This window comes from Crocodylus porosus, unplaced genomic scaffold (assembly GCF_001723895.1).
Source record: "Crocodylus porosus isolate Cpor-Errol unplaced genomic scaffold, CroPor_comp1, whole genome shotgun sequence".
NCBI lineage: Eukaryota > Metazoa > Chordata > Crocodylia > Crocodylidae > Crocodylus > Crocodylus porosus.
The window spans coordinates 9,798,987-9,826,977 of record NW_017728927.1 but is presented as its reverse complement, the minus strand read 5'-3'; the positions used below and the strand labels follow the sequence as shown (position 1 = coordinate 9,826,977).

At 50.6% G+C, this 27,991-nt stretch overlaps 2 protein-coding genes across 6 annotated transcripts in view; one reads left to right on the top strand and one right to left on the bottom strand.

Annotated features, from left to right (window-relative positions):
• Positions 1 to 19,711, top strand: part of MPRIP (myosin phosphatase Rho interacting protein) — a 129,132-nt gene extending 109,421 nt beyond the window's left edge. Inside the window, exons 16-25 of one of the 5 annotated variants that reach the window (XM_019541966.1) lie at positions 1 to 3,864; positions 7,394 to 7,541; positions 8,199 to 8,316; positions 8,998 to 9,157; positions 9,405 to 9,524; positions 10,176 to 10,262; positions 10,986 to 11,148; positions 11,801 to 11,886; positions 13,138 to 13,199; positions 15,381 to 19,711. In XM_019541966.1, coding sequence (XP_019397511.1) covers positions 1 to 3,864; positions 7,394 to 7,541; positions 8,199 to 8,316; positions 8,998 to 9,157; positions 9,405 to 9,524; positions 10,176 to 10,262; positions 10,986 to 11,148; positions 11,801 to 11,886; positions 13,138 to 13,170 — 4,779 coding nt within the window. In that variant the 3' untranslated portion in view covers positions 13,171 to 13,199; positions 15,381 to 19,711. Of the gene's footprint in view, positions 3,865 to 7,393; positions 7,542 to 8,198; positions 8,317 to 8,997; positions 9,158 to 9,404; positions 9,525 to 10,175; positions 10,263 to 10,985; positions 11,149 to 11,800; positions 11,887 to 13,137; positions 13,204 to 15,380 lie in introns of all 5 variants that reach the window. The other 4 variants (XM_019541965.1, XM_019541964.1, XM_019541969.1 and 1 more) reach the window with 4 other exon arrangements.
• On the bottom strand, positions 3,862 to 27,991 carry PLD6 (phospholipase D family member 6). Its single transcript, XM_019542144.1, has 3 exons — positions 27,568 to 27,991; positions 26,485 to 27,058; positions 3,862 to 6,675 (listed from the first exon to the last, which is right to left on the bottom strand). The coding sequence occupies exons 1-2, from the start codon at positions 27,989 to 27,991 to the stop codon at positions 26,811 to 26,813; spliced, it is 672 nt and encodes a 223-aa protein (XP_019397689.1). The 3' UTR covers positions 3,862 to 6,675; positions 26,485 to 26,810.

Below are 27,991 nucleotides of genomic sequence, written 5' to 3'. Positions count from 1 at the left end.
ACCGAGGTGGCCGCCTCGCCATCGGGTGCCTGGCAGAGGCTCCATAAAGTCAATCAAGATCTCCAAAACGAGCTGGAAGCCCAATGCCAGCGTCAAGAGCTGATCAATCAGCAGATTCAGTCCTTGAAACGTAGCTATGGTGAAGCAAAGGATGTGATTCGGCACCATGAAGCTGAGATTCAGAGCCTGCAGGCCAGACTCGGCAATGCCGCAGCGGAGTTGTCCATCAAAGAGCAAACTCTGGCCAAGCTGAAAAGTGACTTGAAGATGGAGAAGGAGAAAGCCAAAGAGCAGCTGGAGGAGTGGCAGCACAGTGAGACCACTCTGAGCTCCCAGTTAAAAGTCAGCGAGCAAAAGTTAAAGGCGGCAGAGGCGCTGCTGCTAGAAAAGACACAGGAACTGAGGGATCTCGAAGTGCAGCAGGCACTGCAAAGGGACCACCAGAAAGAAGTGCAGAGGCTCCAAGATAGGATCACAGACCTGAGCATGCAGCTGAGCGCTAGTGAACGGGCCCGCATCCTAATGGAGGAGAAGCTGCAGAAGAATTATGAGGCTTTGCTGGAAAGCTGCGAGAAGGAAAAGCAGGTTTTAATACAGAGTTTGAAGGAGGTGGAGGACAAGGCCAACGAGTATGAGAATCAGCTGCAAAACAATGAGCAGCAAATGGAGATTCTGCAGAAAGAGAAGCTGAATGCAAAATGTGAAGGCAGCGAAATTGTGCACCAGCTTGAGGAGCAGCTGGAGATGAAGGAGGCCAGCATCCAGAAACTGGCTGAACATATTGAGGAACTGGAAAGGGAGAGAGATCAGATAAAATGTAGGTTCCAAGAGCTCATGAATCAGGTTGCTGAGTCTGATAATGAGGTTGCCAAGCTGCAGGCAAAGTTGAAAATGGAAGAGACCAACTATCAGAACCTGGAGCACTCGTATGAGGAAGTATCAGATCAATTCCAGAGCATGCAAAAAGTTTTAGAAGAAAAGGAGGAAGAGCTGAGACTTGTGAAGGAAATGCACATGAGAATTGTTGAGAAGAAAGACCAAGACCTCAATGAGGCTCTGGTGAAAATGGCTGCTTTGGGTAGCAGTTTGGAGGAAACTGAAGTGAAGCTACAGGCCAAAGAAGACGCTTTACAGAAGTTAGGTAATGCAGGCTCAGGACTGTGTGCTGAAGATGCAGAAGACTTCTGCACTAATCTTGAGGCTGATGAAAATCCTAATCCAGAACTGGGACAGCATCTCCAAACTCATGATGAACTTCCAGGTTTGCGTTACACCCCAAAAGATGATGATGAAGGTACTGAGACCAGCCAAAGGCAGGCTGCTGAACTCACCGTGTCAAGTATGGAAGAACTGGCATCTCCATCCAAGTCTCTAGAGCTTCAAGACAGAGATATTGTTCAGAAAATCTTAGCAAAGCCTGAGGCAGGATTTGTAGGTGCCAAAAGGCAAAGAATCCGTTTCTCAAACATCCAGTGCCAAAAATATATCCATGCTGATGGGTCAGAGAAGAACTGGACTAGTAGCACATCTTCAGACACGAGCCAGGACCGGTCATTGTCTGAAGAAAGCATGTCATCAGAACTGCCTCTTGGTTACCCATCCTCCGGAGCCAGTGACTCAGAGACTTATCTTTCAATCATCCATTCCTTGGAAACAAAACTTTACATTACAGAAGAAAAGCTCAAAGATGTGACCTTGAAACTGGAAAGTCAGCAAGGCCACAACCAAGAGACCCTGATAGCCCTTCACCATCAGTGGGCCAGCACAGAGTCTCAGCTGAGGGAGCAGCTCCAAACAAGCCTGTCCCAAGTCAGTGCTCTGGTTTCGCAGTTGGAAACTGAGAGGCAGGAAAAGTTCAAGATGGTAGAAAATCATGTTAGTGAGCTGGGGGATTTCCAAATGAAAAACGGCCAAGCACTGACCTGCTTGGAGAAATGCCGAGAGCAGCTAAGGGCTTTGCCCAATTCTGACAAGGAAAAAGAAAGCAATCTGTTTCTTATGACTCTGTCCAGCATGGAAACCACCTTAGCAAATGCAGTCCGAGTCTTGCAGGGAGTGCCCATCTCACCTGATCATCAGCTGAGGGACAGCAGTCTAGCTGAAACGGCACAAGTAGAAGGAAGTTTGTTAGATGAAGAGAAACAAGTTTCCCAACAGCATCAAGCTGAGATGTTTAATAGAGACCACTTAAGGTTGCTTTCTGAGAGAGTAGCATTCGAAGCCTCCCTGATCAACCAAATAGCAGACTCTCTGAAAAATGCAAGCTCTGAGATTTCCCAGATTCTCCAGGAGATTCACGGGACAGCTGAGGTGGCATTATTAGAGCCAGCAAATGTTTCTCACACAGCTATTGCGTTGGCCAACCTCTTATCAAAGAAACTGTTACTGGAAGGTGAATTCTGGAGCCAGGTACAAGAACTGAGAAAGCACTTAGGCACCAAAGAAGAGGAAGTAGAAGGCAAAATGGAAACAGTTAGTTTTAGTTTTCCACAATGCCTTGTCCACACAATAGCAGACACCTCACTGATCAGGGCAGAACTTGGTTTTGTTGCGCAGAAAATGAGAGAGTCTTTTCATCAGAGGCTAAAAACGATTGAAGAAGACCTCCATAATACCAAAACCGCTCTCCAGCAGCATAAATGCATGTTGGAAGAAATCATCAAGGCATACAGGACCCCTGAATTTGATAGGGTTATGCATCAAATTTCTGAAGCACTCGAGATCCAAAAAGATGTTTCAGAACAGACCCAGGTCTGTTGGGGCGGGAGTCATCCAGAAGTGGTGCTGCATCAGGACCCAGTCAAGATGGAGGAGGGCCAGAGTTTGACACAGCAGAGTAGTGAAACTCTTGTTGCTATTCAAGAAGATCTTGCCCTACAGCTAAAAGATAAAGCAAATATTCTTAAGGAAATATCTGTTGCCTTACTATCCCTGTCCCCTGAGGAAGCCATACAGGATTGTCAGAAGCTCCTGAAGGTTTCTCAGAGCATGGGAGATCTTGAACGATATTCATCTTTGTTAGTCCAGGATGCAGTTATCCAGGCTCAGGTGTGTTATGGGGCTTGCAGAGTTAGACTGGAGTATGAAAGGCAGCTAAAGTTTTACAAAGAGTCCTTGCAAAACATGGATGCTCTGTGTCAGGAGCGTGGACAGGCTGTTGCTGTCCTTCAGGAGGAATATGAAGATTTGCTTCGAAAACAGCGGAGTGAATATGGTGAGATGATAACCATCCTTGAAAGGGAGAATGCAGACCTTCAGGCAAAAGTGTCTCAGCTGGAGAACCAGCGGAGGTTCTTGGAGGAAGAAGAACACAAACACAACAAAAGCATCAGCGAGTTACAAGGCAGGTATGAGGAGGAGATACGAAATGTGCTAGAGCAGTTGAACAGGACTGAGGACACACTAAAGGCAGAGAGGACGGAGGGCCTGAACCAACTCGACGCCGTTGTCCGGGACAAGCAGGACATGGAGAGGTACCACCTTGAGCAAATGCAGACACTGGAGGACAGGTTCCAGGCCAAGGTGAAGGAACTGCAAGTCATCCACGGTGAGGAGCTGCAGACCCTGCAGGAGCATTACAGCCAGAACCTGCAGCGCTTGCAAGAAACGCTAGATGACTACCAGCACCAGCACCCGGAGGCCGTGCCCTCCCCGGGGCCTGGGACTGCGTGGACAGCAGAGCAGCCTAGTGAAGGCGTACAGATCTCCGAAAGTGAGCTAAACTCCATGCACGGGCTGAGGGAGCGTATCCAGGAGCTGGAGGCCCAGATGGACGCCATGCGAGACGAGTTGGAGAACAAGCACCTAGAGGGGAGCACGGCCACGCTGAGGGAGAAGTATCAGAAAGACTTTGAGAGCCTGAAGGTTTTGCATATATTTAATTTTATGCTTTTCTTGCCTGCCAGTACCTTGTTCTGGTGTCTTGGGAGGGTCATACTTGTACAGGCTGAAAGAGCACATTCCCCATGAGAACTAAGGCAGTCGAGAGTGAGAAACCAGTTAAAAACACCCGGGTTTCTTCCTGCTTCCCACTTCTGTGCTGTGTGGTATTCTAAATGCATTGCTCAGGTCTTCCAGCCCCTTGCAATTGGGGTTTTAAAAGGCTTTGTCTCTGTGTGAGAAAAATTCATGATTGGGAATGGTCTCTTTGGTGGGCGCTGGGTCCTTAGTGGGAGCCGGAATTTCAACCTGCTTTAATAATATTGTTGTACTATCCTCCAGCCTCCCCAGTCGTGAACATTGTACTGTTTCTCCTCCTCCTGCCTGAGATGTATATTTTGTGTGTGACTGTCCGTACAAAGTTTCCTTCCAGAGCCCTGTCTTTCCCAGTCTGATCAAGCCGTCAGTCGATCTCTGCTGTCTTCCGAGCTCTAATAGGAAATGCAAATAAATGTCCTCAGAATCCATCGTTATGGAGGAAAGGCTGGGGGGGCACAGAAATCTTGCTGCCAAAAAGATGTCCAAGTTTTATGGGGGGTAGGGAATACCAATCCCTGCTCCTAAGCTGCTAACAGGGGAATCCAGTGTTGCTGTGTCTTCCAGCAGTTTTATTTTGCATGACAAACAGTGCACAGTTGTTACAACTAACCAAAGTCTGTAAGAGGAACAATGGCAACAAAAGGCATTTCTCCACAACACTTCATTGTTCAGGGCTGACAAGGGACTCGCACCCTTTTTGAATGACATCTTTGAAAACATATTAGTTTATTTTTAAAACTCCAGACCACTTCCAACTGGAACTGGTGCTGCAGCAGGGCAATACAGCATTGAGCAGATGGCTGGGTTCAGTGAGGAGGATGTGCCAGGTCAGCTGATTCAGGCTTCACACAAGGACCTGAGATTTATGGCAAAAGCAAGTCTGGTTGATGGCTCCGTAAGGAGCAGTAGTACCTTAGAATTGGGCAGTGCTGGGCAGGCCTGCTTCCAGCGGCAGGACAGTATACAGTTTGGGCTGTGTGAAGGTAAGGAAAGATTAGGTGGTGTTCCAGTACTAGCTAAACAGCCTAGGAAGACAGGCACCTCCCTCAAGTTCCTTGTCCCCCTTGAGAAGCAGACCCGGCATTCAGCACCTGGGTGCTGGACAGTCGAATGGTGAGGAAATGGCCTTCCTGTCCTTCCACTCCTGGATGCTGCTGTGTCGCCGGTTAACTGAGAATGCGCCGAGCCTCAGGGACCTGGGAAGGGAAAAGCCCTCGCTGAGCTCTTACCAGGTCTCCCCCACAGTTGTCAGTCATGCCAACAGTAAATAATACTCTTGTCTCACCAGCAAAAAAGGCTTTGCTGTCCGTGTCCAGGGCTACGTGCCAGGCTCCAAGCAGAGTCTGAGAGTCCTTTGTGCAGAGGTGTGGTCTTGCTTCATAAGCAAGTCCCTTTCTTCGGTGACTCACAATGGCCTTTTGGTTGCTTCCAGACACTAACACCCACAAGATTGTTCTGTCCTTGGCTGTTTCAAACTGCTGGAAAACCTTCAGTCTGTCAGATGGAGAAAAGAGTAGAAGCCCCCTCCCCCTGCAACCCCTCCAGCAGCCCTGGGCTGATGAGGTAGAGCAGATTGGGTGTATCATGCTCTGGAAGAACATAGGAATTGAGGGGGCAGGAACGAAAATCCATATTTAATTGTCATTAAGTAGGAAGTTTACCAGGAGCTTTTCTTAAACTCTCCGGTATAAGTACTAAAATATTAGCTTCCCTTCTGTACTATGGAGAACTTTACTGCCTTGCTAATAACAGGGATAGGTGTGGCTGCACTCTGGCGTCTCAGATTTACAGCAATGCATTTATAATACATTCAATACTGTACCTCCCAGCTAAAACGAGTAGAGAGCCTTTACCAATTTCCTCCTTGACATGATACCTGCAGAGAGCTAGCCTAGGAAGCCTGCTTTATTTGGCCATGGGCTCAAGTCCCACACTGGGTTGTTGGCTTGTACCCAATGGCTGGTATTTCAAGCAAAGACTGGTAGAATACGCCAGTGATTCCCAACCTTTTCAGGCTGCAGACAGGCAAACTGCAGACCAGCGATGTGCAGACTGGAAGTGACCAGCAGACTGGCAGCAAACCCTTTTTTAAACTCGGTATAAAAAAGGGTTGGCTGCCGGTCCACAGTATGCCACTTCTGGTCTGGCAGCCAACCCTTTGCGGCCCGGGGGTTGGGAACCTCTGGTGTATGGTACTGTTACTGGAGGCATTACGCTTGGATTTTTGACCCCTTTGAAGAGGGCAAGATTAAAGCCTTCCTAGTCAAGGGAACTGAGTTACGCTAGGATAAGTGTGAGGGGATCTGACCCAGCAGCTTGGTTTGGAGTTGCCAGAAAGGCTGTGAAATCAGGATCATTTGGCCAATGCAAGCCTATGCCATTAGTGTATAAGAGCCCCAAGTACAGGCAAGTGTCAGACATGGCTCTCTCAAGGTATCCCAGGGTTCATTGTGCCCCAGTTCTTACATGCATCTAGATCACATGGTCTCCTGCCCTGTTTCCTCGTGCACAGGCCTGTCAAACCAGGCTTTCTCTTTGGAGAACTGAAGTCTCAATTTATATAGTGGCTTTGCTCACCTGCCTTGTTTCTGAAGCTTGCTTTCCAAGTACGGATCCAGGAGGAGCGGGTTGGCACTGCTGGTTGGCTCCCATGATGAAAGGGAAGCCTTTGAGCCAGCAGAGATCCCCAAAAGTGCCCTGAGGATGGAAACTGGAGTGCTGAGTTCCAAACTTGATCCTGCTTCTGGCAGGTCACAGGGAACGTGACTGAGCATGACGCCCTAAAAAACAAAGCCAAGCAGGTGCTAGTGCAGTGCCTGACTCAGCTGTGCCAGGGGAAGCTTGCAAGCTGAGTCGGTAGCAGGAACGCTGCAGACTTCTGCCCAGGCCCCTCAACCAAATGCAGGAGAGAGGCCTGGGGGGCGCCAATCTGAGGCCCATGATGGCCAAGCGCAGACAGGATCTGCATTGGTAGCGGTGACGCTGCTGTCCCTCCCAAGGGCTGAGCAGCGCCCTGTTCGAGATGCACCAGTGGTAATACTAGCGAGCCAGTGAGTGGTGCTCTTCCCTCCAACGCAGAGAACAGATGATGGAGGGGCATTCAAGGGAATGCAGGTAGTAGGTCAGGGAAGGGACTTGCAGGGACTGAGCATCCTAGATCAGGCTGGGGGAAAGGGTGCAGGGCTGTTTGGTCACTCTTAGTCTGCAGTGAGAGGGGGAAAGGACCTGCTGGATCAGCCAGTCACTGCAGTCAGGTGAGGGCAGGACCAGTCCCTTCCATCCATGGTCTATCCGTCTGTCTGCCCGTTGGCTGATCTCCATTGTGACACCCTCCCAAGTGCTGTGCATGCATCTGCCCTCAACCTGCAGCTGCAGCCCCAAAGGAAAACATGTGCTCCTTCCCTCTCTGCTCCAGGCAACATGTGAGCGGGGGTTTGCAGCCATGGAGGAAACGCATCAGAAGAAAATCGAGGATCTGCAGAGGCAGCATCAGCGGGAGCTGGAGAAACTGCGGGAGGAAAAGGACCGCCTGCTGGCAGAAGAAACAGCTGCCACCATCTCGGGTAAGGGGCTGGCAGGTTTGTTGTAGTGGAAATGACAGTCCTCTCTGCCTTGTGGAGACAGTGGAGGGGGGAGTAGCTGTTTCAGGGAGCAGTGGCAGGACAGGCAGGTGGTAGCCTCATTTGTATCAGTCACAAGGAGCCAGTGGGAGAGTGGAGGATGACGTGCGGGTGGAGGGGCATGCTCTCGAAGGGGAGGATCCCCTGGCTAGGCCTGGGTGAGGGAAGAGGGGCCTAGGCCATTTGTGTGAGTGTGGGGGAGCCGTCTCCTGTCTCCTCCCCAGGTCCAGTGTGCCTCTGCTTGACTGCAGTGATTCGTTTTCTGCCCTGCTGAAGCCAGGCATTAGTCATTCCTGTGGGTGATTTATTGCTAGTTCCACAATGACTTCATTTGTTGGTGCCATTGGGATGTTAAAACGTCCAAGCCCAGGCTCTGTGTGTGGAGCCTCACAACCAGGAAATCACATGCGAAGCGGACAATTGTTGGACTTCATTAAAAAAGCAGGATTTGCAGAAACCCTTTTCTGCTTGACAGCCGATGCCAGATAATGAAGTGATTGTTAGGCAGTGAGATTACTCACCAAGGTGAGCTGTGTTTGGATGCAGCCGTGAATGTGTCACCTCCTCATGGGGCGCTAATCCTCTTTCCATCCTGCACAGCCATCGAAGCCATGAAGAATGCCCACCGGGAGGAGCTGGAGCGGGAGCTGGAGAAGTCCCAGCGCTCCCAGATCAGCAGTGTCAATGCGGATATCGAGGCCCTGCGGAGGCAGTACCTGTAGGTTTCTCCCTCTCCTTCCGAGCTATGAGAGCTGGTGTATTTTCAGTCCTGTTGGTAGCACAGTCCCAGACCAGAGGAGAGCAACATGGAAGCTTCTCTCCTTAAATCTGAGCATCAGCTCCAGACTCCAGACACTTGTCTGTAGCGCATCCAGCAGTTATGACCAATACGAGAAGCAAAATGCAGTTATCTGATGCCGGTTTGTGCACAGCTCTGGCTTTATTGTTAAGCCAGATGTATTCAGACAAGAGAACACTCTCCTTTAGTAGGGCCCAGATCCACTCTTACATGGCAGATAGGAGAGTTAGTGAGCAGCCCAACCAACCATGCTGCCTATGTATAATGCAGAAACAGGCAAATACACCCTTTCCCTGCATGCGCAGAACAGGTGCAATATATTTCAGCCCCACAAGTCATTTTAAGTAATCAAATGAAGCACCCAGCAGTGTTTCTCCAGTGGAGGTGTCGGCTGTGAGGCAGTTGGAAATCCCCTCTGAGTTTCAGGAGATTCAGGTGGTTCCTTGGTCACAAGATTTTTCCAAAACCCGAGAGCATTTCCCTCTTCTGTGAGGCTGGAGTTTTGGCAGCCTAGGCCTGCGGGGGGAAGGGGTGCACCACCTGGATCAGCCTCGGAGAGCAGGCCCAGCTGATGTGTCTCTGGGCTTTGCCTCTCTGCAGGGAGGAGCTGCAGTCAGTCCAGCGGGAACTGGAGGTCCTTTCAGAGCAGTACTCCCAGAAGTGCTTGGAGAACGCGCACCTGGCCCAGGCCCTGGAGGCTGAGAGGCAGGCCCTCCGCCAGTGCCAGCGAGAGAACCAGGAGCTCAACGCGCACAATCAGGTGAGGCATCAACCCCCCGCCCTGCTTGAGAGCTCCTCATGCCTGGTCAGTTAGCTTGGAGAATCAGCGCTGCTGGGCATGGGAGGCCGAGTGCCCAATGGGATGGTGCTGTGCAAGGCAAACAGGGCTGATAAGTGGACCTCTTGGCATGCCTAGGGAACTTACGAAAATGAGGCTGAGAGATCTCAACCTTTGAAGGGTGCACCTGTTCCCCACCGCTCACATGGTGGTTCTCTTGTTTTCCCAGGAGCTGAATAACCGCCTGGCTGCTGAGATCACGCAGTTACGGACGTTGCTGACTGGGGAGGGTGGGGGAGAGGCTGCTGGCTCACCTCTCACACAGGGCAAGGATGCCTATGAGTTGGAGGTAAATGCTCTGTCCAAAGTAGCAGCTGCTTGGTGCAGGTGTGGCAGCAGCTGCAGAGAGCGGGTTGAGGCTTGGGTGGCCAAAGAGGTCACTGATGGTCACTGGTGCAGGGATCACCCTGTAGGCCCTGGTCTCACTTGGAAATAGCCATTGGTGGGACGGGAAGAGGTTGGGGTGGCCAGGAGCACAATCGGGCCATACACATGGTGGCCCAAGAGCGAGGCAGAGCCAGGACCCTCCTCAGTTCTGCAGTTCCTGTTCTGGTCTTAGCCAAGTCTTCTGACTGCTTCGTTCACCTCCATCTCCGATGCATAATATGGGAATTGTGCTCAGGGCACAATGTGGCCGCAAGATCCTGGTGGAAGTACAGCATGTGGGTTGATCCAACCACCAGTGGGTGCACCGCGTTATCCTCACCAGCCTCAGGTTTCCCGGGGGGACCTTTTTCCCAGACCCGGCTGCTATCCACAGATTGCCCAGGGATAGGGCCTGTCTGAGAGTATTGGATGAAGCACGTTCTGAACTGAGCCCTGCGGTCCCTACTCAGTTGACACCCAGGTGTGCTCAGCACACCTTTTGTGATGTTTTGGCTGGTGGTGGGAGCCCTTCTGTTTCTGGGTGGAAATACCTGTTCCTTTTTTTTCCCTGCAGGTCCTGTTGCGAGTCAAGGAATCAGAAATACAGTACCTGAAGCAGGAGATCAGCTCCCTTAAGGACGAGTTACAGACAGCTCTGCGGGTAATGCTGGGGGTTGGTGCTGTCGCTGTCCATATCCTGCCATCCCTCTGCAGTGGTAGATGGCTTTCAGCAGTTGTGGCTTACTTATTTAAGATTCACAGCATCATTTAAATATTTTCCTCCCTTAATTGAATCAAATGCTTTGGGTGGGGAAGGGGGAGAGGGGTGGAGGTTATCATTTTAATGCCATAAAGATGCCTCCTGGCAGCATTAAATCTCAGAGATTTGTTTTGGACCCTGTAACAGTCGATCTTAAACTGAGCAAAACAACCTCATTCTAAACATGTAACTGGGTTGGGCTGGTTATGGTGCATTGGCCAAGGCTGGTTCTCATAGTTATAGTAGATCCGTGCCATTTTCAGATTAAAATCAAAAACTGCAAACAATAGTGTCTGCAGCAGGCCCGTTTGCATGTGCTGCTTTCTCCTGGATGGAACTGGAACTGTTCAGCTCTGTGTCCTAGACTGCTGGTAGCCAAAGGAGAGCCCCCTTGACCGCACATGGCAGTAACTGATTTCAGACCAGCGGTCTGAGTTCTCCCCCAGCTCTCACTAGCAGCTCCTTTGTGGTTTGGGGTGCAGCCTAGTGAGAATCGAGAAAGGCCAAAAGTCCAGGGCTTTGTTCCAGCTTGCTGCTTCCCTTGTCCTTTAGTCAGCATGTCAGCTGGCTGGCTTCATTTGTCTGCCTTGCTCTGCAGTGACCCTGCTGGGTTTCCTTTGCCAGGAAAAGAAATACGCCAGTGACAAACACAAGGATATCTACACAGAGCTGAGCATCGTGAAGGCCAAGGCAGACTGCGACATCAGCCGGTTGAAAGAGCAGCTAAAGGCAGCCACAGAAGCACTGGGCGAGAAATCCCCCGAGAACACATCTGTGTCGGGATACGGTCAGTCCTGTCTTCTGTTGCCCTGTCCTGACATAAACCGTGTGTGGATGAGGGGGCTGGGAGGGCCAAGCCACACGTTTGGCATCCACCCATGATCCATTCAAGTTGCTGGCAAGGCAGCAGGGGTGACTATGGCTTGGTATGTGCAGAAGGGAGGGCTCAGGAGGTTGATGATGGGAGCAAGAGCAGCTGCCTCCAGTTGCCTAGACTGCAGCATAGGCTGGTTGTGATTGAGAAGTGCCTGTGATGGGCCTCTGTGCTGTGATGCATTACTCCCTAGTCTTGCCCCTTCAGGCCCAGGGGCTTTTGCTCCTGGCAGCGGCAGCTCTTCCTTCCAGCCTGGGCAGAGAAGGCTGCCCCTTGCATCTTTTGGAAATGTTTTCTGAGTCATGCTTGGCATGTTCCTTTGCATCAGGGAAGCTGTTTCTTTGTGCAGCCATTGGAGGGAGTGGCCATGCTGGCCCCCTGCACCCCTGTGCCAGGGTGGCTCTGCAGGGCAGCAGTGTCATGCTCAGCAGGAGTAAGCACTTCTACTGCGTTGCTTTGCCTCTCTGCCAGCAGCTCTGTCCTCAGCCTCCCTATGATGGGCTCCAGACTTGGCAGCCAGTGGGCTGGGAGCAGCACTTGACTCTGCTCCTTCTGCTCCCTGCAGACATCATGAAATCCAAAAGTAACCCCGATTTCCTGAAGAAAGACAGATCCAGTGTTAGCCGGCAATTAAGGAATATCAGGTCAAAGGTGAGTGTGCATCTCTCCCCTGTGATGCCTGTGCCCCACGTTGCTTTCTAGCAGGGATGTGTGGAAGCCTGCCCCAAGAAATTAAAAAAAACCAAGACTGACTGGTAGGGGGCAAGGAGGAGGGTGTAGGTCAGAACTCCAGTCCCAGTAAGGGACAGGGTGGGAGCGCAGTGCTGCTGTGCATTTGCGTCAGCCCACAGCACTCATGGGAACAAGTCCAGTGCCTGCTGAGCAAGGCTTTGCCCTCATAATGGCCATGCTGCTCCATGTGCAGGTAGGCATTTGGTGCGGTGGCAGGCTGTTTCCCATGCTCCCTGCAAGATCCTGCAGGGCTGGGTCCATTGACTCTGGCTGAGCCTGCAGCCTGCTGAGTCTAGCTACAAACCTGCCTTGGCAGCTTCTACAGCTGCAGTTTGAAGAGCCAGGGTGTGCCTTGCTTTTCCAGCCCGTGGTATTTGCTCCCCATCATAATGCCAAGGTGGTGGGGTGTAACTGCTGTGAGTACGTGTAGATACCAGAAAGTGATTGTCCTGATAGACAGCAACGTGGTGTCAATTCCTGCGGCATCTTTAGTCTGTTAGAACCCAGGTGTCTTGGTCCTAAGGAAACTTTTTGATTTACCCGGACAGGTTGGGGCTGCCAGCCCAATGGCTTTCAGTGCTTTATCCTGGCCATTCTGGGCCTCAGGTTTTGTCCCAAATCCTGGTAATGCAGCCCCTGAGCCCCATGTGTGGCCTCTAATCTGTCACAGTCTCACCTTGCTGAGCATTTCCATCATCTCCATGGGGCTGCAGACACCGCATTTGAGTGGGAAGGACACAGGAACTTCGATGTTTGGCATCTCGTTCTGATGTCATAAGTGGTCGGGACAGTGCCAGACACAGCAGGACGCTTGGGCTGCACCAATCAAATACATGTCCCCACCACGTGCATTCAGTCTCTGCAGCTTGGGGGGGGCAGCCCCTGGGCATCTCTTAAAGGTGCAGCAGACATGCTAGTGCACAGCACTGGTCGGTTGGTTTCCCTTCTCCACTGCCCCTTGATTTGCTGCTTTTGTCGTCCCCTCCATGTCTTTGTCTGTTTGTCTGGAGCACGCATCTGGGCAAAGGAGACTCCGACCTGAAGACGCCATGGCCTGTACAGATGGGCAGAGGCTGGGAGGGCTGGGAGGGGCCAAGGCCAGGCTTGGAGCGCAAATGCCATTGGGACTGATGTGCTGCTTGTTTTGTGTTTTGCTCTCTCCTCCCACAGTCCGTTATTGAGCAGGTCTCATGGGAAAACTGAAATGAACCAGAGTCCAGGTTCCCTGTCACGTAGGTAAACGAACCCTTCCCCACCACGCAGCGCCGCTCCCCGCGGGGGCCGCCCACACGTGCATGCCCCGCTCACGCCTCCCATAGCCAGCGAGACCCCCTCCTCCTCTTGATTCTGAGATTTGATTCTCCCGGGAGGGCGGGGGAGCCTGGATTGCTGTAAAATACAAATTGCCCCATTTGGCTCTTCCCTGAGGGGATCTGTGGCTGTCTCGCCCTCCCACTCTCTCTCTCCCACCCCCACTGACACAGCCATCCAGCAGAAGGGAGGATTTGGACAGCTCTCGGGCACGCTCCCTGGCTAGGTGTGTCAGGGGCGTGGGACTCTGAGTGTGCATGCTGAATGACTATGCATGCCTCTGACTAAACTCACAGCAGCCTGCAGGCTTGCAGGAAGAAGGGAGCCATAGGTTTCTCATGGTCAGGTTGTGGCATGGGTGAAATGATGCCCTCTCCCCCCACGCTGCATCCTAGATGTTGTTTTGAGGACTCCAAGCTCATCCAGCAGAAGAAAGCAGCTCATGACAAAGGAGACAGTTCCAGTGATGCATTTGCCATCACGTGGCAAAGATGCTGAGATTGGAACGGAGCTGGCAGGGAGGAAGTAGTGATAAAAGGAGAGACTGCTGAGGGAATTTGCCAGCCTGGTGTTAATTGGACTGGAGGTGTCTTTATTTCCTTGCCATCCTTTCACTCCAAGCTCTTGGGATAAGAGACTGTTACCTTATTTCAGCAGCGCCTTCCCAAGTGAGGGGTTTGCTTGTCGCTGTCGGCAGTGGAGTCTCATGCACTGCGTTGTCCCCTCCTGTAAAGTGAGAATTCAGAGGTGCAGGCTGGCTGAATGGGCCCTACCTCTGGCCTACTTAGATGCTTGTGCCAGAGAGATGCTCGCTTCTGAACTCCAAATTTCTTTTCTGTCCACTGGAAAGAAAGAGAACTGGAGTGGAACAGAAGTCGCTGTTTCTCTTCCCATTTACAATGGGCTGCTGATTCTCACAGCTCAGGCAGTGAACCCAGACGGGCTAGTTTTCAGGTCCTGCTTTTCATCTACTTGCCAAAAGCTGTTCTATGTTCCTGACCATGTCAGGGGAGCTTCAGAAAGACCGTGGCCATTGCAGTCCCAACGATCCTGTTCATGGGGAGCTCGGAACCTGCTTGCCCCAGCAACCAGTCGTTAAACCGATCTTAGCTTTGGGCCTATGCTGCTGCGATTGCTCCTGTTAATTTTCTGGTGCTGCCCGGTGAGGAGCTGCAGGGAAATGGGAACATTGCCAGGAGCTGCGTGATCGAGATGGTGCAGAAAGCCCCATCTCTCAGAGCTGCTGCATGTTGATTGTAACCGAACATCCAGATCCCAAAACTGCTGAGGAAATTGGCCGTGGCAGTTGGCCACCTGAGACAGCAATACTTTTGCAGTCACTTCTGTCCTGTTCCTCCATGCTTGAGAAGGCTTTCAGTGCCAAGCTCCCAAACACCAGTACGGTGGGCGTGAAGGGTAGTCTTTTGCCTCTAGAGATACGGGTTTCACATCTGAAGCGGGTCATGAGTTTGATCTTACTAGATCGTGGGGTAAACAGTTCATGAGATTCCCACCAGCTCGATTTGGTCAGTAGCATCCAGCTGCGGAAGGCGTAGGTTGGGGTCACAGCACAGGGTAGGGACTGCAACACAGTGGTCAGCTGCAGTTTCAGGGCTGCTTGGACAAAGCATACAATGGAGATGGGGCTATAAGCACTTAGTGTGGATTCCCCAGCAGTCAGGGGAGGCCAGCATGCATCTCCGCTCCAGAGCTGTTTCTCTCGGCAGAGCCCAGCAGGACTGCTTGGACTCCTTGTGCAAGCCAAGGGCTTTGTTGAAGCTGGGCCCACACTCTGCAAGCTGCACGGATTGTTTTATGAGCCAGGCTCCCCAGGCTCGCCGTCCTGTGTGCCTCATTCATTTGCAGCGATTGCCACCCGGGGAACTTCCAATCTCACTCTTTCTAGGTTTGATTCACCAATAATAACATCCCATCGTAGCGTGTTCTCTCTGGCATGCTCCACTAATCTTTCCATTGAGGAGGCCGTCCCCTCCTCCCGTTTCCTTTGCCTCAGCATCCGCACCATCCCTGTGTTTGCCAGACACCTCATTGCTTGGCCTTACTGCTGGGTCTCTGACGCTGTCCCTCTCTTGTCTCCCCAGAGTCTGAAGGAAGGCCTGACGGTGCAAGAACGCCTGAAGCTTTTTGAATCCAGGGACTTGAAGAAAGACTAGCTCTTTTTTTTTCCCTTCCTCCCCTTCCCTGTTCAGCTCGAACACCTGCACCTGGCAGCTCACGGCCACGCAGCACAAGCACTGTTTTGTCTCTTGTTCCTTCCAACCATCCTCGCTGCTGTTGGTCTAGACACTCCTGATCCGACTGGGCATGGGTCTTCCCTGACCCCGAGGGCTCTGTGCCGCCTCCTCCTTCATGAGATGCCTCGGAGACTACAAGGGAGGAGGGGATGGACCTTGGTCCCCTGCTGCTCTTTGTAGAAGAATCCTTCCTTCGCTGAACAACCATTACACTAAGTGTCAGTATTAAGGCTGGGCGCCTGTTGATAAGCTAACTGTCATACCGACTGTGGTGGGATAGGCACAGGGCCTGGGTGGCACAACCCCGAACTCACTGCATTACTGTTGCTGGATCCTGGGCTCTGTGCACGCCAGGACCCTGACTGTGGAACTTGTCTCTTGCACTTCTGGGGAAAAACCCACAGCAAAAGCAGCAGGAAGAGCAGGTCGGTTTGAGTTGTAAGCAGCCCTTGCAGTCAGGTCTGGGCCTGGGTCACAGCACTGACGGCCACTAGCCCAGCAGAGCAGAGGGAGGGGAGTGTTGGTGGGGCTTCATGCCAGGTTCAGACAGTTGCAGACAGAACGCCCAACATTCGTCTGAAACACAGGCTTCAACAGCACCTGGCCCAAAGGCCTGCTGCCCTCCATGATCCTCCCTCTCTAGTCCCTTGTGCTGTCTGAGCAATGTGCTACAGGATTCAACAGTCCAGATCCAGCCTAGCAGCAGCTGTCTAGCCTCCAACTACTGCCCCTTCTTCCCACCACCCCTGGAAAGTACTAGGGCCCTTCTTCCAGCCTCTGGAGGATGGATGGATGCTGACCACAGCTTTGGCTGTGGAAATGCTCCACTCAGTCCAAATGCTGCCTTCCTTCACTTGGCGCCAGAATCCTGCTCCTCCTGCCTACAAAAGGCAGTAGTTGTGATGCCACTTTGGGGACACATTTTGGAATGAGTCACAAAACTCCCGCATGCTCCCAACCACGGCAGTATTGTGGCCCCTGCCTGCCCCAATGGAAGCTGGCTTAAAACAAATGCATGCCTGTTAAGCCGTAAAGCAGGTGGGAGGGCAGACTGGAAACAGCTGAGGAGACCGAGGGAACCCAGTAGCACAGGTGCAGCCCTGAACCAGGGGGGCTCGGCAGCAAAGCAGCTATTTTGCCAAGACCCCCCTTGCTCTGCCTGTCAAGGACAGACACTAGCTCAGTCACTGCACTGCCAATGACACTCCACGTGCTGCCCCCCCCCACTCCCTGGTTTCAGGCCTGATTTGACTTGGTATAAGGACCTGTCCAGTGCAGGCCAGGAACTGCATTTAAATGCTGGTCCAGCACTGGGTTTCAACACTGATTTGGCCATCTCGCAGTTTCAGTTGCATCACACCGTGCTTCTAAGAATCTGCACCCTCCTCTAGGGAGCGAAGCTGCTGCCTAGCTTTGAAACTGCAGCGTTTGGCTGGAACTCTGTTTTCGTAGGCTGTGCTGATTTCTGGCCTAAGGCTGGTGCTAGAGCTGCTTAAAGCTCTGCTTTCCCAGGGAGGGGAGTTGCTTTTGTGCTGCTAGGCCATGACTGGTGTTTCCCTCCACCTCCTACTTTTGAAGCCACTAGCCAGCCTTGCATCTCTGTTCCATGGTAGGAAATGGGTTCTGTTGTTCCCCCCCCTGCCTTGGACCCAAGCTGGGCTGCTGTGCTTGTCCGTGCATCTATGAAGGATAGGCAAGGGAGGGCTGAAATGCCCATCCCTCCCTGCCCCCCACTCCCGGGTTGCCATGCTGTGCCTAGGCATGTTGGAGGCAGAGGGATGTGGTGAGATGCTGCATCGAAGGGATAAGAAGCGGGGAAACCATGCCACACTGGGCACTTTCATGACCCTTTCCCCTTCTTACCCCCATGTCCTGTAATAGACTTTTATGTGTTCTCCAGCCAGCCATAGGACCTGACCCGGCCCTTGCTGCTCCCAGAGACTCTGGGGTCAGGCCAGCTGCCCAACCACCTTCCCGGACTAATAGTCGAGAGTCTAAGAGCTGCTCCTTATGTGCTCACAACCCTGCATGGACCAGCCCCCGTGGCACGCAGCCTTGCCCCTTGTCTACTCCTCTCCTGCAGTGGAGAAGCACAAATTGCTGCCTGTGTTGAGTTCAGCAGGGACCCATAGCTCTTCAGCTCTGGCGCTGAGCCGTGCACGCCCATGCTGAGGTGTACGCATTCTTTAGTACTTGCCGGCCCTAGAACAGACTAGGAGCTTTCCCTACCGCTTCTCGCCAGTGTTTGGGGAAGAGGGACCTCAGGATGGGCTAGTCCTTTTGGATATTTCCACCCGTGTGCCCACCATGCTGTGTGGAGTAGGTGCACCTCGTGGGGCCAGTGGGGCCGTCCGTGCTGTGACAGGCCAGAGCTGAGGCTAGCTACTGCCAGGGAGCTGGGGTGTTCACTTGCTGTGTCCATATACTGTATAAGCCCTTGCGCATGCAGCACAGCCGTTCAGCTGACGCTTACAATAGCCAGCTTGCTCTTTCCGTGACCTTTCTATTTGAGCAGCCACCAGAAGAGGAAGTCCTTTTGTTCCTAGGCTCCGTCCCTACCAGTCGGGGTTTGGCGGATGTCTGCTCTGCTCCGTTAGCTTTCCAGCCCTGAATTCTCCTCAGAGGATTGAGCCCATGGGATACAGGCTGGGGTCCTTCAGTGTTGTAACTTCTTCCTCACAAGGTGCACTCAAATGGATTCACTCAACACCTCCAAGCAATGCACTCATCCTGGAGGGTGGTAGGGAGCACTGCTTGCTTCTACGCCAGCTGAGTTGGCTGTAGTGGAGAAGCCACATGTCAACCACTCCTCCCAGTATGGGCTTCTCTGCCCTGGGCTATTGCAGTGGCTGCTTTGCTCAGTGAATTTGTTCAGAATCTGCTAACTCGAGTGCAAAATAAAGGTGCATTATGTCCCCCTTTTACAGCTGCACTGCCAATAGCAGGAGGCCACAGGCTGAGGGTGAGGCGGCGGCGGCGGCTATAAACAGGCAGGGCTTGTTGCTATGTGGTACACTTTCACTGAGCCTCAAGTGGATCCTAATGGGGATGATTTTTGGGGGTAGGGGAAACTGAAGTCGCCCTTCCTCTGCTGTACGCTTCATCCCAGGGGCTCTCTTCTTGAGACTCAGGCCCTCAGCTTTGCACAGGTACTCTGATTAATGAGTCAGTGGCGTCTGTTTGCTTCACTTGGGTTTCTGCTTTTATAATGCTAGAGGAGCTTGGTAATTAGCAGAGCTGTGCAGCCTGTGTTGCCTGGCACCACGAGGTGGCAAGCTGGCTTGGAGGAAGAGTTTGCGGTGTGCTGACTGGCGGGGTGGGCTTCTGGACTATGCAGACTGGGTCAGGTGCTCCAGTGGAGGCAATGAGGGAAAACTGAAGTTGATATGGGGACGTTTCCCATCTTTGGACCCAGCAGGTGTAAAAGTGGGCGAGGACAGAGAGAAAGGCAATGCAGGCTAGTGGAAGCACTCAGGTGGTGGATGCTCAGTGCAAGGCAGGCAGGGAGAGAAGTGGAAGCAGCAGCGAGCCAGCCGGGTAGCAAGAGGAAAGGTACTGGAGCAATGGCAGGTCCAAGGCAAGCTCAGAAAACTTTCTGCTTGTGCTGTCCCATAATAATCCTGGGGCGTGCAGCTGGGTTGGGGGGTGGGTCATTGGGCTTGTTTAGATGCAGCGTCCCAAAACTGCTTAAGGGAAGAGGGTATTTGATTTGATGGTTTCCTTACTCCATTAGGCTTTCCCATGTGTATGCACCCCAAGGAAAAGGCCATATGCACAGAAGTTTTGAATAGGTTGCTTGAGGGAATGTGCAGTTCCTTGTAAATCCAGGACCCTGCAGATGATGGGTAAAGCCCCAGCAGTAACTCTGGCTTAAATGAGCTGGCACTTGCCGTTCAACCTCCCAATGTCTTATTTCCTATTTTATGGCAACCTTCAGTTATCCTGTAACCTGTCTTATTGGGTCGGCTGTAAAAGGATTTGCTCCAAGGTCTGCCAAGACTACCAGAACAGCAGAATCTGAACTTATTGGATCTGTCAGCAAAGGTTTTATTACTGGGAATCTTTAACTAATACATATTGGCCCACCGTTCTGGACTTTTATTCTGCCTTGTAAACCTAACTAGATATGCCGTCCCACAGAGAGGAAACCACAGACAGGATACCGGCTGCAGACAGAAAAAAAGTGTTGCAAACAAGAGAAAGCTAATTTAGAGAGAAATCCACCAGGCAACATGTGGAGGAGCGGGTGGGATCACCCTCTGAGGAATATTCTTAAGCTTCTAGGAATGTCTAACAAGCCAAATAGATGCTTTTCTTGCTGAACCTTGCTGTGTTAAAGTATTTAACACCTGAACAGAGGTCTCTTAAAGTGCAGTTGTGGTGTTCTTATATACTGTCCCTTTTAAGAGCAGTGCGTGTTGAAGCTTGGCCATCTCCAGAAGGGGATTTGGCCCTTTTAAAAATGTCTTTATGCTCTGTGTGGGCCAAGCCCTCTGCTGTCAGGTGGCACAGGGAGCCGGAGCGCAGCTGCACCATCCTATCCGGCTGCAGTGCTCCGGGCTAGAAGGAGCTGAAAAAATCTGCATGGCAAAAGCCACTGTTCCTAGTTAGTTCAAGGAGGACGATGTGTTGGCGCTCAAACACATTTCCTTCCTCCCTCCCTTTGCAACACTGTCACAAACCTTGCTCCACTTTCCTCCCCGTCTTTGGTTTAGATGTGACAGCTACTTGACCCTTTCTCAAGCATCAGACAGTGTCTTTTCCTGCACTCCCAAAGGGCCTCCAGGTGCAGTAAACACAGGTCCTAAAATCATCCCATAGAGGTACAGGTCAAAAACATGGTTCAAAGGGAAAAAAGAACCTTGCAGAAGTCTTGGCTGTGTGCAAGGTTCTGTGGTAAAGCCCAGTTCTTCCTGCTGCTTCAGGCTTCATCCTTTCTCCAGAATGAGAGCAAGCAGGGCTCCTCTAAGACCGACTGGGGAGAGGGCAGGAAGAACAGTGAGCAAAATGTCCCCGATTTTTGCCCCAAGATTTCCAAATTCTACTTGCATTTTTCCAGCAGAGCATCTTACAAGTGAGTTCTCTGGCTGTGGCCAAGGCATCTTCCCTAAGCAATGGGGTGAGTCAGTATCATAGCTATATTGCTTGAATTGCTCTTAAAGGGCACAGTATATACATTGTGTGAATAGATATATCTAGATACATATCTATATAGATATATCTAGATATATTGCAAGCTGCTGCATTTTACACAATCCTATACTATGAAAGTACTGAAATGTGAGGTCTAGTAAATCAAGTTCAAAGTAAACTGTAGAAACATAGGCTCTTTCTGACTGCTTCCAAAGTTTTGTCTTTTGTGGAGTTTTTCTGCCACTTTCCTTTTTGGAAATAATTAGATCCATGTCCTTTTTAACTGTGACCTTTTTTCCCCCCTTTGTCCATATAAGAAAGGAAAGAGAAATTTGACTGAATTGCTTCAGAAACAGAACTTTGTGCTGATATGCAGAACAAAAACAAAAAGGTTATTTTTCCACAATAGAAGTTGACTGGAACACATCACAGTCCTGAGCGTTGTGAAACACATCACTCTTGTAGCAGCTATATACTTGATTGGAATTCCACTAGACCTTTGCATTTTTGTGGCTCGTATGCAGTACTTTCTTCATTGTGAATACTTAAGCACATGCACGCTCAGTGTAGCTTGCCTTTCCTTTGTAATTTTTCCATTTTTTAAAAAAAAGCTTTGTTATTCCTCTCTTTAAAATAATTTAAAACCTGTATAGTATTCAAAGCACGCAATGTAAATATTTATTACTCAGAAGTTAGTGGAGGGTTCTTTTTCTGTGACTAAGTTGTGTTTTTGTTTTTTAAATCTTGTTCTAATCCAGATGTCAAATTTGAGGTTGCAAGAGGAGATCTGAGTGTAATATGTTGAACCCCCCCTGTGCCCCTGATAGAATGTTTGGTTTTTGATGACTGTTATAAATATCTTTTAAAACGTCTCTGCTGACCTACACTTTCAGTTTTGAAGACACCTGTCCAAAGAATGTGTACAGTGTTTTGAGAACTGTAACCTTACAGCACTATAAATTGTTTTTTCCATTCAGAGAATTCAGTAATCTTGTGTTCAACAGTGGCATTAACATCCTGTGTAGTAACTACTTTGTGCCTAGAGCATACGCAAGGATCCTTGCACAGTAACTAACATAGGACTGTTGCAGCGAGTGAACAAAGGAGCTTAGGGCTTAGTCTGTGACTGTGTAACTCGTGCAGCAGCAGTGAAGCTACTCTGTTAGGCTGTATGGAATTAAGGGAACTACAGACCTATCTGTCTCCTAGCTGTGCAGTTACGTATTGTACAACAGCATGGAATTTACTGTAACTTACGATATGTAAGGAACTGTCTTAAAATATAACCTTCAGTACAATGTAGTTACTACTGAGTTGCACTTACAATGCGATCCCCTATCACTGTATTACGAAGCGTTTTCTAGGAATGGATGCAAAAATAGTTGCAAGACTGGGGAAGGACGCTCAATAGTAACATGGGCTGAAATGAACCAAGCTTTGTCAGCTCGCCCTAGTGCTTTATCCTGCCTCAGCCTGCACTTTATTAGACTACTAGAGGAGACTGAGGGTGCGGGTGTCCACTAGCCGAAGCCTGACTAGCGAATCGAGTTGGTACTGTCAGAACTAACCCAGCTGGCCACTGACCAGTAATAGTTTACTGCAATCACAAGCAATTGTTTCCTCACTCCTCCCATCTTCCTCCTGTGTGTTCGATGGGACAGGAACCTGACTTTTTGTTTTAATCTAGAGAGAGCAAAATGTGTTGTAAAATACTAGACTTTGGTATGTAGGAAATAGATAAGGAGTCTTAGGCTCTGACCCACATTCACCCTCTTGGGACCTGGAGTTCTGGGGTGACTTGAGATTATGAGAACTCATTTTTCTGAACCGACAGGGGTTTTGGGGATAAGAGGGAGTGGGAGAGGGAAATGTGGTTTTGGGTGATACCTGTGTAACAGTCGCAATGGACACAAGTCCAGATGATGTTCTTCCTCACCCTCATGCTGCCAACACAGTTGGGACTGAAGGTCTGCCTTGGCTCTTGCACACACCTTTGGCCAGCTGCCCAGCCACAACTGGAAGAACCTGAAAAGTGCACCCTCCATTACCAACTGAATTGCAAGAGCTTCAGCCCTGGGGTAGATGGAAAGAGAAATCCCAAAGAGCTGTGCCTTATGGTGACACCCTGGAGTCGACTACAAGGTGACTACATTTCTGCAGTGGGGCAAGACTAAAGCAGCCGCCACCTGATCTGCTCCTTGGCTGAGTGGCAGTAACGACAGCAGATAAAGCCCCAAGGAGCATGTTGCTGGTGAATGCTTTTGAGGGTGGCGTACAAATCTGAGTAGACCTGGTGTGGTAAGGAGGGAAAAAGTGGCCGGCCACATGTTCTAAAAACCCAACCACCAGTGCTGCAACTCTGCATGGTGCAAGGCAGGGGGAGGGGGAGGGGGAGGGCTGGAGACTGCACCTGTCTGAGGAGTTGTGTGTTAGACTTGATCCATGTCCTCTTGCAAAGGGGAATGTGTGTTTGTTTGAGGTTTCTGTTTTACTGAGTATGAGCAGGAAATTCTCCCTTTCCTCTCCCTTTGGTTTTATTTCAGTGCTTTTTTTAAAGCCACTGTTCCCAATCAACTGTTCACTGTAATAGAAGTGTCACTTTTATCACAATATTTATTCCTTACAAATCCTGTGTGACATGCTAGGTTCCCATGGATGTAGCTGATCATTTTTATTTTGTAAATATAATTACCTAACTTTACATAAACTATATCGTAATAAACTATTTTTGCACCACCCTTTGCATGCTGCGTAGCGAGGTGTTTGTTTGAACAAGGATGTCTCTATGGAGGGGAAAGCAGAGACAGGAGGATTTGAGCTTCTGAGTTAGCCAAATGCAACATTAGTCTTGCTTCATGATGTGTTTTCCATCCTTAATACACCGTCACATTTCTTAAAACAATGAGCATTGTATTATCTGTTAACAATACATTGACTGGAATGCTCCTGGATGGTGGGCTGCTGGACCATGAGTTTCCCCTTTACTTGGCACACAGAAGCTGTGAATGACTGCTACTTTACCCTTGCAGGTTTACCTCAGTGGGTGTTTTAATCTTTTTGTCTTTCCCACAGCAGTCTCTGTTCCGCAGTGAAACATAAGTAGCATACAGAAATGGTGTGATCTACACTTCAATAAACCCACTAGCCTCCTTTCTGTGTGACACCTCAAAGAATTAACTAGGGCATGTGAAATCTTTCAGCTATGCTATCCCCCAAAAGTAAGGAGTTGGAGAATCTATTTGGTTCCTTCACTGATGTGTTTCATACTGATGCACAAATAGGACTTTCTCAGTCTTTCTTTAGATGTAGATCCTTCTAGCACTTCACACTGAATAGAAAGCAGGTATTTTGTGAGGTTTAAGCAGCCAAGATGCCTACATCGGTAAATCATTCACAGTTTAACCCTCACCTTTCCTCTCCCATAATGCAGTGTTCAGAACAGATGACTGCATTTCACATCATGCTCCCTCTGCTGACAGTGCTGCATCACAGCAGCAGATGAAGTGAACTTGGGTTTAAAAAGCTTGTGCTCTACATATACATATGCACCTTTTTATAAACTAACTAAGATATCTACCCTGCCTTATATTGATTAAGCTCAGTTCCAAAAACTATGCTTTCTGGTAAGTACTGATATAACAGTGAAAGCTTTTGAGCACACTATGGTCCTGTACGTCTGGTGAAACACTTAAGGATGCTTATCTTCACTTACAACAGTTAAGTTCAGCTTTACTATAAAACAGAACAGAAAAGCAAGCAAGAAGAGCAGTTAACACAAGAAAAACCCTTTACTTTTACAACCAGCATCAAGTCAAATCCCCCTGTCATCTCAGACAGAGGCAGGTACCAGGGCAATTAGATTCACTGTTTTATAAATGTTACCTTTCACTTTTACAATCAAATCATTACAATAGTGTTGTGGCAGATGGGGAAGCCTTTACTTTCACGTTACTATTTCAACTGTACGGGTAGATGCAAATAAATTGGGTGAACTGCTATACTACTTATTTATTTTCACACCACAAGAATTCAGGCCAGAAATGAGTAATAGATCATTATTCAAGGGAGCAGCATGGTGGGGGTGGACCCCTGGATATATAGGGATCAAAAAAAACCTGCATAAAAAGTGGAATAGCACATGCAGGGGCAGTGTGTGCCACTCAAAACCAGAGCCTGACTGGCCAGAGCTATGCTGCAGCTGCTGGCCAGGCTCTGAGCAGCAGGATTGCTGCTGCTTCAGCTGCAGGCAGCCCCCAGGGGCTCAAGGTCAGGCTGCTGGGGTCAGCCCAGTGCTGGCCCCAGCCTCCTCTACCCCCCACCCAGGGTGACCAACCACATGCATTTCCCAGGGACAACTAACAGGGGCACATCTCCACACCTTGCCTGGACATGGCCATTATGGGTATTTCTTAGGCTCTTCTAATGAGAAATACAGTTGGTTTGCAACAAGTCTAGAACTGTGCAACATGGAATTTTCATTTTCAAAAAATCCAGATGCTATTGTGACAGGTAACATCTGAATTCTATTCAGGTGATGACTTTACAAGGGGGTAAATTAACTTAAATGCTCAGTCCCACCCAAAAAAGGACCCATTGCTCCTGGCACCTAACATGAAGTTGGGGGAGAAGGGTAGGTGCACGGAGAGGCTGGCAATCCCTCCTGGAATTTAAAGTGGTAAAGGCAAGTAGCCCTGCATCCAGAAACCAGTCAGGCTGTTTATCTGGAAAGATTACACTTGTCTCTCTGCATATGCAACCTGTCCCCTATACATACTAGGATTTCCTGCTATAGCTCAGCTCTCCAAGAGGCAGGGATCAAGCCACAGTCAGCCTTGTTCTCAAGATCATGCTTTTAAGGAGCCCTGCTGATCTGGTGGCTCCTGTATCACTTTGGAGGCTACCCTGCACTAGTTGTTTTTTATGCAGAATGGCAAGTACCCTCTCCTGCTCTCCAACCCCTCCAGGGAACTGCCTGAGACTGCTATTCCTAAACTAATAAAAAAAGCAAATCTTAACAGCAGTCATGTCACAGGCAAAATACTTATAAAGAATGCATTTTCCATAAGTTTTCTCTGGCCCATTTTAAATGTTAAATATCTAGTGCGCTTACCACTAACAATGCCATATACTACAGTCATTCTCTCCACATCACGGCTGTCCAACTTGTGGGCAACATGAAGGGCAGGCTGTAGACCCTGCCCCATGCAGGCAACCCACTACGCTCTCCATCCTGCTCAGCACAGGCAGCCAGGCTCCTCTCAGCTGCAGGCACAGCACCCGCTTCCCCTCCTGGCCATGTGCTGCTCACCTGCAGTGTGCGAAGTCCTAGCCTGCCTTTTGTTGCACACAACACAAGCGGTCCAGTCCCCTCCTGTAAGCACATGCAGTACAGGCAGCCCCTTGCTCCACACCCACATGCAGCTTGGGCTCCCTGCTCCTTCCCCCTGCACTGCCCTGCCAGGAAGCAGAAGCCAGAGGAGGAAGGGGGAGCCCAAAGCAGACGGTTGCAGCTGGCTGGGGGGGGGCAGCTGGGCCAGAGCCTGCAGGCCACATGCCAACCTTTGGGGGGCTGCACACGGCCACAGGCCACAAGCTGAACCCTGCTCTACATGAACTATAGCTTTGCCCACAGCCCTCTATATTCTCCTGGTAGGACTCAGAAAGAAGACATGTGTTCTTATGCTACCAGCTTGTGACTCCCTATACCTGCCCCCACAACAATGGCCTGCACAAGGAACGGTATCTGCAATGCCACAAGGAGATAAATGGCTGTTCCACTGCTGAAATACTCAGGATTATTTAAACAGTCCAGACGTACCTTGCTTCCCATCCTGCTCCAGCAAATGTCAATGAATGAGCCACTACCTTGAACTCCACCAGAGTTGCAACAGACCCTTGCTGTTGTAACACTCACAAAATAATGTATCCAGGATGTTGGGTCATGCACTTTCATTTGGTTCACAATGAACCTGACTCTGAATTCTGCACTCTTGAAGAGAAGTTGAACTATACCGCAGCCCAATGGATGGGACTCTCTGGAAGCTCATAATGTGTTGGTCTTTGTAGCCATAAACTAAATACAGATGAGCTTGCTGCAAAGATGTCACTTGCCAAGGCTTCCTCCAGCTCCAAGGAATGGCTTGATTATTTCTGTTTTTTTCCTTCGGGGAAAAATGTGTAATTGGCTGGATTGTACTCTTCCCAGATCCTTTCGAACTCTGCCAGGAAAGGCTTCACATATTCTGCATCCTCCACAATCAGCACATTCTCGCGGTTGCTCTGAATGGCTTGCGTGGTCCAGTTGAGGGAGCCAGTGATAAGCACCTTCTGGTCCACAATAGCAAATTTGTGATGCATGTAGCCACTCTCCTGGTCGTGGCGCACCTGAATCCCTGCAAACCCAGAAAAAATGTTTTGATGCTTCATCTTCAAGGGGATAACCAAAACCTACAGTGTTTTCCTAACTTGTGAATGAGTGATTGCACACCTGAGTACTAATTCACTTCAAGGACCCGTTAGCGTTTGATGTCCTTTCTCCCCCAACCACCACACAGAATGGAAAACGCCACCTGTGCCACAAGCCCCCGATGCCTGCTACATCACCCATAATATCTTACTTTTCTGTTATCAGGCTAAAGCTGGGAACTCTGATGGCATGACCCACTTTGTTCCAGAAAGCGCCCGTCTCCACATCTTGATTAACATGCAAGAATCTGGTTCTTCCAAAGACCAGGGTCAGCCCACCCGGCCGGGCCTCCTCACATCCTGGCTGCCTTCACCTCCCTTCCAGATCCTGCCGCCTCCACCTCCAGGATCCCTCCCAACCCCCTTCCCCCCAGGAATCCCACAGGACCCCCTCTCCCTTTCCCTCAGTCCCGTCTCTACAGACCCCCCCGCGCACCGGCCAGACGCAGGCGGCCGATCTGGGAGCCGTTGACCGCCATGTAGTCGGCGTCGGTGACGACGCGCACGCGGACGCCGCGGCGGTGCAGCAGGTGCACGGCGCGGGCGAGCTGCGGGCTGGAGAAGGCGAAGACGCAGAGCTCGAGGGAGCGGCGCGCCGCCAGCAGGCGGCGGAGCAGGCGGCCCAGGGCGCTGTCGCCGTGCGGCAGGGCACAGGGGCAGGGGCAGGACCCGGGGCCGGGCTCCGCCAGCAGCGCCTCGGTACATGTCACCCGCGACGGGAAGAACAGCACCTCGCGCACGGGTCTTCGCCGCCACCACCCGCCGGCCGCCCGCGCCAGCGCCTCCAGGGCCAGCGCCAGCGCCAACCCCAGCGCCGCGCCGCCCGCCCAGCGACACCAGCCCGCGGGGCCCAGGCGCAT